At 46.9% G+C, this 8,788-nt stretch overlaps 1 protein-coding gene across 1 annotated transcript; it reads right to left on the bottom strand.

The window, feature by feature from the left end:
• Positions 1-6,230: 6,230 nt before the first annotated feature.
• Positions 6,231-8,510, bottom strand: LOC131678819 (translation factor GUF1 homolog, mitochondrial). The gene is made up of 3 exons (XM_058959170.1): positions 8,316-8,510; positions 6,495-8,259; positions 6,231-6,434 (listed from the first exon to the last, which is right to left on the bottom strand). The coding sequence occupies exons 1-3, from the start codon at positions 8,369-8,371 to the stop codon at positions 6,309-6,311; spliced, it is 1,947 nt and encodes a 648-aa protein (XP_058815153.1). The 5' UTR covers positions 8,372-8,510; the 3' UTR covers positions 6,231-6,308.
• Between the last annotated feature and the right edge of the window lie 278 nt (positions 8,511-8,788).

Consider the following 8,788-nt stretch of genomic DNA (forward strand, 5'->3'; position numbering starts at 1 on the left):
GCACAGACCTTTGATTGCAATATCACAAACAAATCATTAATTACATCGCATTGTAATATTCTGTTGTACAGGGTACAGGTTGTTCCTGGTGAAACGATGTAGTTGAATTCACCACTGTTAGTTGAGTGGTCCCGCGTCCTTCAGAAAGGCCAGTATCACTTCTTCTCGGGTGAAGTCGTTGGTGAGGATCTCTCTAATTTATATTTGTAGTTGTATTTAAACAATTTAAGTCCAACTGACACTGAGTCTTAATGAACTATAACTAAACTAAACTAAACTAAAGGGGCAACAAACGGTTTCAAAACTGTGCAGAACTAATGACAAATGGTAGGGGCGCCAGACGACGTTTGCGAATTACAACTGCGAGCGCACCAGTGAACAATATAACGCTTTGAAACATAAAGGATCCCGGAATTCGTTGGATATTTTGAACATAAAACTTAGTAGACGATTTGCTTTTTCAACGATCGCTGAGAAGTGATGGGTGTACGTTAGCCTTTCATCTAGGATGACGCCCAAATCTTTTACATGGTCTAAGCGTTGCAGTAAACATGCTCCTCATTCGATGAAAGCTAAAAAACCAACTGTAAAAGTTATCAACGAGACAGTAGCTCACGGCAATCGGCTTCTTTCCTTATAACTAGAAATATTTTCAAATCATCGGCGAAGAACAGTTTTCCTCCACGCATTAAGATGAAAACCACATAATTCACGAACAGTGAAAACAGTAGCGGACTAAGCGTACCACCTTGAGGAACTCTAGAATGGTTGGAAAATGATTGAGATACATTGTCACCAATCTGAACAACGACTTCACGGTGAACAAGGTATGATCGAAGCCAACAGCAGAATCGGGAAGTGTATCCAAGTTTATCAAGCTTCGTTAACAGTATCTCATGGTTAACAGTGTCAAACGCAGCCTTAAGATATGTGTAGATCGTGTCCACGTGCAGTTGTTTGGACATTTGTTCTGTGTAGAATAACGTGAAAGAGACCAGGTCCGTCTAAACCCATCTACCGGGGAAAACCGTACTAATGTAGTATCGGCAAGCTGAGAACAGCGCCTCGTTGATGAGCGATTTGAAAACCTTCGACTCGACTCGCAATGAAGTTATTCCACGATAATTTTCGATGTTGCATTTGTCACCTTTTTTGTACACCGGAAACATCACTGAACATCACATATCGTTTGTACAGCTCTTTATTGCAACTGCGATACTTACTACTGGCTATTGCAAAGAAGCGCTTGAGAAAAGGACATCGTCGATTTGTGTACGTACGAAGAGCTTTTGGCACGAGTACGTTATAGATTCCGAAGCATGGCGTTAGACCATGGAGGCTTCCTAAAAGGTTGGCATCATCTACATCCACATGATTATGTAGTATAAATATTCCAGTCTATGCGTTGTTTTTCTGGAGTAATATAAACAGCATAGACAAAGTAGCACGTCATCGACGATGACTTCGTCCAAACAGCTTCGATACATGAAGAACTATCCACACCAAATTCACAGGAGACAAATGCGGAAGAAACATCGATCAAAACTCCTCCGCCGCGACCGTAAATGCTGTTGCTATCGCATCGATCCGCATGATACAGCGTCCCCGAAGAGCTGCACAGATGCAATACGATCATCAAGCCAAGATTCTGTCAGAACGTAAATATCGTAGTCACCGTCAGCTGCAGTCAAGTACACGTCTTCGATCTTCATTCTTAGCCCCGTGAAGTTTTGGTAGTACAACCGCAAACCGTCAACGCCAGTCAGGTGTCCCGGCATATTGTCCGAACGTGATGTGCTCGATGGCAAGCTAGAAACCAAACGGTTTTCAGGAAGTGGATTGTCGTATACAGCAAAATATTCACCTGAAAAGGGAGTTCGGAAGACCCCCTCACGACCTCCGAACGCAGGGCCGGGACGACTTATCTGGTCGCTGGCAGGTAGCACGGCTACGTCAGAGCGCTCGGGGGCCTCCAAGGTACTGCATAACGGGCGTCCCGGTGATGACAGCGCAAGCTGGATTAGCTGATGCGGCCGCGGTGGCGAATACAAGTTGAAGCTTCGTTCAAACAACGGCACACGCAAAGTACTCGATGATGTGCTGCAAACCAAAAGGTTTCCAGGGATCGGATGATCATTTAAAGCAAAATACTCGCCTGAGGAAGGAGTGCTGAAAACTCCCTCACGACCTTCGAACGCAGGACCGGGACGACTATGATGGTCGCTAGCTAGTAGCACGATTACGTCGGAGCGCGCAGGTGCTTCCGAAGTACTGTATAACGGGCGTCCCGGTGATGGCAGGAGACCGGTAGTTTATGGCGCTGCCGGAGCCCACCGAGTTCCACAGTGGTTCGGGTTCCACGTGTAACGTATGTTGTTGGGAGATATGCGATACGGTGCGGGCATGAGAGACCTTCGTGTGCCCAACTCTGAGCCGCGACAGCATTCGTTGTTCCCTCCTATCGGTTCGGTCTTCCCAGCGGTCTGGTGAGCCGTTGACGCGCTGATGTTGTCTGGTGCTGCCGCGTCAGTAACGTGCGAAGGCTTCGGTAATCCCTGACTTCGGCTGGCCCAAAATATATGCGGCCGGGACAAGTCGGATGATCACCTTTTCATTGCCGTCGAAGCAGCAGTGACCGAGAATCCCACAAATTGTGGTGAGTGAGTCATACTAGTCCTCGAAGGCCTGGATGAAAGGGTGGTGCGATTTCCCAGACTCAAGATCGGATATGGCCGCCAGAGAGTCAGACAGTACAACGACGGGTCTATCTTCCGGTTCCAGAACCAAAGCAAGCGCGATAACCGAAGCCTCAGCAAAGAAAAGCGAGCATAGTGCCAGTAGGCGGAGGGAGACTCCTTCTCCTATTCCGCTTACTCCTATTCCGAACTCATCGCCGATGTTGGAGCCTTCGGTGAATATCCGCACGTGATTCTTATACCTGGTCAGTCGGTTAAATTTGGCCCGACTTTCAGCTCTGTACACAAGATTGCGTTCAGATTGGGTCCGCGGTCGTACCAGGCCCGGTCGCACCAGGCACAGTCGAGAACTCGGGGTAGATGGGAGATTGGTGGCAGGTCCACGTCTGTATATTCGCGATGGATCTCGCTGACCGTCTGTAACACGAAGCAGTCCTCTTCGCCAGTCCGTTCCAAAAATCCCAGCAATCTAGCAATGATGGGTGCAGCCGCCCAACGAAGGGGTAGTCCCGATCTCCTCACAGGTCGCTTCGGCAGACGTGCTGGGAAGCAGACCAGAAGCAACGCGGATTATCCCGTGATATAGGAGGCTTAAAATGTTGATAAAGCCTTCCATATTACAGAACGTCAGTTCTATCCCGTAAAATATCTTGCTGTGGATAAGCGCCTGGCTAATATTCAATGTGGGGCGACCATTGCAGCGCTTGTACCGGGAGCTGATTGTTTTAATTAGCCGCAAACGGCTTCGGTACTTGGCTTTGATCTGCCAAAAGTGTGGCAGGAAGGTAAGGCGACGGTCTATGGTAGTCCCCAGAATCTTCGATTGCTTGCGGTAGGGAACAATGAACCTGACCAGCAGGATCGGTCTTCCTGTTGCGCTATGGTTTGTGCTTCAGCAGTGTGTTATCACGCTTTTAGTAAGAGACATGTTAAAGTCGACTGATACCGCTCACTTACGGCGACTTGAAATTCACGACGGATTCGTCCGGTGGTCCTTTCCATTGCGACCAGCACGATGTAATCGGCGTACAAGAAGACGTAGATCCCCATCGGTAGGCAGGTGAATAAAGTTCGTGGACACCAGGAGCTGTGTGACGGGGGACTGGGGGGGGCCGCGATCCTTCGAAAATGCATCGAATTGGGCACAGCCGATTCCCACCCCAAAAGTGCGGTTGGACAGGTAGTCGCTCAAGAAACGGCCCATGTTTCCGGTAATACTCCAGTTGGCCGACAGTTACAGTTACTGACTGACGTACCACCTCTCCAAAGCTGGCGAGATACGAACCCGTTCCTGCTCCACGCCGGAACGCGAACCGCCGTTGATACAAGAGTTTACGCTCCTCAAGTTGGTTCATCAACCGTCTGTTGACCATTCGCTCCAACGTTTTAGTGAGCCAGGGGAACAGGCTGATTGGGCAAAATCATCTGACGTTCTGTTTCCTTGGTTTCGCTTTGGGATAAGAATTACTATAGCTTCCTTCCATGAGGTGAGCATCGGTTCACCACTTCTAATGCGGTTAATGCTGTTCAATATCGCCCGCTTGGCTACCGGCGGGGAATGTTGCACTAGGGGATAGCCAACGTCGTCCAGTTCGACAGACTTGACGTGTATCGGTTCCAATACCGCGCAAAGTTCACTGCCGGTGAAAGGCCGGATGTACACTTCCCCTGAATTGGGTTTGAAGCGAACGGGGTTACTCTCAGCGCTTCGCTTGATTCGTAGGAGCGCATGTCTGCAGACAGGGAAGCGAAGTGCCTGCCTAGCACGTCACCGATAGTCTTGAGATCGATCATCGGACATCCGTTAATGGTAGGGCGTTGAATCTGCGCCAGAGCTCTGATGTCGAGGAGTCTGTGTAAATACTTTCTAAGAATCTGGTCCAGCCGGTGTTTTTTGCCTTTTCTATGGCTTTTCTGGATTCGTTTCTGGTTTTTCTAAAGTCATCCGATCGCTGACTTCGGCGCAGGTTGTCCACAGGAGTCTTCCTTAGTGCCCGTAACGCAGTTCGGCGAGCCCGGATGTCTATTCCGACTTCTAGGCACCACCAGAGCACCGCCTGTCACAGAGGGTTCCCACTTGTCCTGGGGATGCAGGAAACGGCAGCCCGATTTAAGATGGCGGTGAGTTCGTCCGAGGTGTAGATCGGCTTGTCCCGATCTACACCCCGATCGTCGACGTTTTCATCGTAGTGGATCCAGTCTGCCCCATTGTAAAACCACCGTCTTCGGTGGGTTGTTGAAGGTGGCGTTTGCACGTAACCTGGATTGGGAAGTGGTCACTGTTGCATAGTTCAGCAAGGACGGTCCACCCATAAGATTCTGCTAGTGCCCCCAAGCAGATAGAGACATCGATGATCTGTTAGCGGATAAAAGTCGAGCTGCCATCGATGAGAACCACGGCATCGTTGTTTTCGACTACTTCAGCGATGTCGTTTCCGCTCCCTTTGCATGTACGTGAGCAGTGCTGGTGCTGTACCCGTTCACATCTCCCATGATGATAAATGGGGTCTTAACTTCCTCAATGAGCCACAGAAGTTTATTGCTCATATTCCGAGTATTGCCGGGAATATAAAGGGATATAACGGTGCACTTGACTGGATATTCAATCCTGGCGACGGCTATTAGTTCGGAATCCAAATATCCAAATATCGGTCGGGATGGCACATCGACCCGAATGGCCAGGCCCACCGTTTGGTAGACGTTATCTCCACTGGCGGCGTCCCACGAATACCGGTGTCTAAACCATGATGCTAGATTCGATCCCAGATATGCATCTCCTGCAGCGCCAAATAGCTGGGCTACATCTGGGCAATGATCTTTTGCAAGTCACCCAGGCATCCTCGCAGACCACTTGTGTTCCACTGGATGGCCAGTGTTGTTAGTTTTATTGTCGGAACAGTGGATTGGAGGTACCCATAACCTGCGACGGCGTTGTTGTCAATGTCTGTGGAAGATATACCAGTAGATGGTTCCGGATTTAGTGTAACACACGACGAGCTTACCCGGGAAGAGGCCAGGTCTCCTACGTCAGCAGCCGCCCCAATCGGTACAAAGCGGAACGTCAGGGTCGGCACGGAGAAGCAGGTGCTCGTGTTGTCGCCGGTCAGGTGAAATTATACTAATTCTTTCTGTTTTTGTCTTGCTAAAATTTTTAATAGAACAATGAGAAATTAGCTATGTTTATTTTTCTTCTCTTAATAACTCGTCGTCTTACGATCCGTACTGGAAAATGAGTGTAAAGTTTTAGTGTAACGCAGAAATAATCAAAAGAGACTTCAACACTTCCTTTTTAATACCCCAAGTTACGGTAAAGATGGTCGTGGGCCGCCACAGTGTTTCTCAGGCCAAATTCTCGTTTGGACTGGAACAATCGTTATGTCCAAACACTGTTCCTCAAGTAGTCTGTGTGGGCATGAGTGTCATCAGTCTGCAATCTACGAAGTACACCATGTTCACGTAACGCAATATGCAACTCCTAACACATCTATGCAAATATGGCAATTTCACAACTCAAAATAATTTAGCGGCAGTTAGTTTCCCATTGAATTGCATTCATTCTCGTTACTGTATATTTACAGACAACCTAAAAGACCTACCTGATGAACCTCGAGACTATCGTTTCAACACGTTAATGAACGTATCCCTCGGAACGTTTATATTGGCGATAGAACGCATTTTCTTCTTGCCTTCCGACTGTTGTTTCAGCAGTTTCATTCTCCGGGTGACATCACCACCGTACTGAAAAATAAATAAAAACGAATCAATTTCCAAACTCATTTCGATCTTACTCTTGTCTACCAGTTTTGCCGTTACATCCTTCCGGTAGGCTTTAAGCGTTTCCCGAGCCACAATCTTCCCGCCAACCACGGCCTGGATTGCTATTTGCACCATTTGTCTAGGAATCAGTTCCTTCAGCTTTAACACTAGCTCCCGCGCATGCGAATGCGCCTTGCTGATGTGAACTATGGTACACAGTTCATCCACCATCTGTCCATTCAGTAGTATGTCCATCCTCACCAGAGCACTGGCCACGTAACCATGATCTTCGTAATCGAAACTGGCGTAACCAGAACTGATTGACTTGAGCTGATCGTGAAAATCAACAACTATTTCATTCAGCGGCATCATGTAGGTGGTCATAATCCGATTGTTGTCGATGTTAATCGAAGTCTTCTGGATGGCCCGTCGTTCTACGCACAATCCTATGATCGAACCGGTACATTCCGTGGGAGCAATAATCGTCCCAAGCACGAACGGTTCATAATATTCCTCAACTAGCGTCTTTTCCGGAAACAAAGCTGGATTGCTTATATGAATTATTTCGTTTCCACCGTGTGCAGCTATTATTTTAGCACCTTTCAGTTTAATCTTGTAGGTCACTGAAGGAGCGGTCAGGATCGGTTCGGCATCGTATTCTTGCTGCAGTCTCTGACTAAAAACATCCAAATGTAGTAATCCTAAGAATCCCAGTCGCCAGCCTTGCCCCAAAGCAGGACTGGAATCAGGGTTTACAGTAACAGCTGAATCGTTAAGCACAAGTTTTTCGATAGCACTTTTGAGGTAGGGATGCTGTGACTGATCCGCTGGGTAAACTCCGGCAAACACCATCGGCTGTTGTGGTTTAAACCCTGGTAGAGGAACGCACGTTTTATCCTGCTTCAGGTAGAGAGTGTCGCCAATGTTAGATTCCTTACTGGTTCGCATATTGCATCCTAGTAGACCAACTTGGCCAGCAACCAGTCGATTGACTTGTTCTTCACCAGGTCGTAACAAAGCTAAACTTCTTACCTCGTATGTTTTGCCAGTGTGACAGGAAACAATCTCCTGGCCTATGCTAATATTACCATCTTTCACATACACCAAATTTAGTGCACCTCGATATCGGTCAAACCAACTATCAAAAATTAAGGCTCGGAAATTTTCGTCTCTTCTCGCATCTGGCGCTGGCAGCCTGCGAACAATTTCTCTCAAAACAGCCTCACATCCTGTACCCAGTTTGGCAGAAATCCTCAACACCTCATCCGGATCAATCTCAAACAGAGTGAACAATTCCTGTGCCACTTCCTCTGGGCGAGCATTTTTCAAGTCAATCTTATTCAGTACCGGAACGATAACCAATTGCTTTGATTTCGCTAGATGATAGTTGGCGACTGTTTGGGCTTGTACACCTTCATTCGCATCAACCAAAAGAATAACACCGTCGCATGCGGACAGCGATCGTGACACTTCGTTTGAAAAATCCACATGCCCGGGCGTATCGATTAGATTCAGCAGGAAGTTCTCACCACCGTTCTTATACAACAGCGAAGCGGTTTGAGCCTTCACCGTAATGCCACGTTCCTTTTCGACTTGTAGGCTATCCAGAACCTGCTTGTTGCCAGCATTCGACGATATCGAACCGGTTAGCTCTAGCAAACGATCAGCCAAGGTACTCTTACCGTGATCTACGTGAGCAATTATGCTGAAGTTCCGGATTCGCGATACCGGAATCTGATCATAGGTGATGTCTTCCGACTGTAGCCGGGAGGATATGCTCATGTGACGAATAAATGTTCGGGTTTGTCTGTAATAACCTTTTAAGTTTACGGAAGTTAAAGATAAACATAATTTTCTAAATACCTATGAACAGGACGGATTTGAAAGAATGCTGGTCTAATCCGGAATAATGAATTCATTTTTGGGCCACATCCACTTATTAATGTTTTAGTAGGTTCACATTCCTTCGAAAAATTTACGAAACAACAACGTTTAATGTTGGAAAAGAACGAAAATGATAGGCACACGATGCGAATCAGTCAGTACCGTTATTTATTTTGTAAACAACACACGGAACTGCCAAAATCAGCTGTTTAACCGATTTAACGGTTTAAACCGATTTACATACACAGTAATAAAAACGAACTCAATTATAACTATTCAAAATCACATATGAACAATTTACGGTGTGGCGTGTTTATTGTCTAATCACAATATGTCAAATTGTGAAAAAACTATAGTACAAATAATCCATTTATTGTTCTCGTTTATGCGAGATGGCCAGTATATGATATCAAATACAAATATGTATTTGATGATATGATATATATTGTCTT

This window comes from Topomyia yanbarensis, chromosome 2 (assembly GCF_030247195.1).
Source record: "Topomyia yanbarensis strain Yona2022 chromosome 2, ASM3024719v1, whole genome shotgun sequence".
NCBI lineage: Eukaryota > Metazoa > Arthropoda > Insecta > Diptera > Culicidae > Topomyia > Topomyia yanbarensis.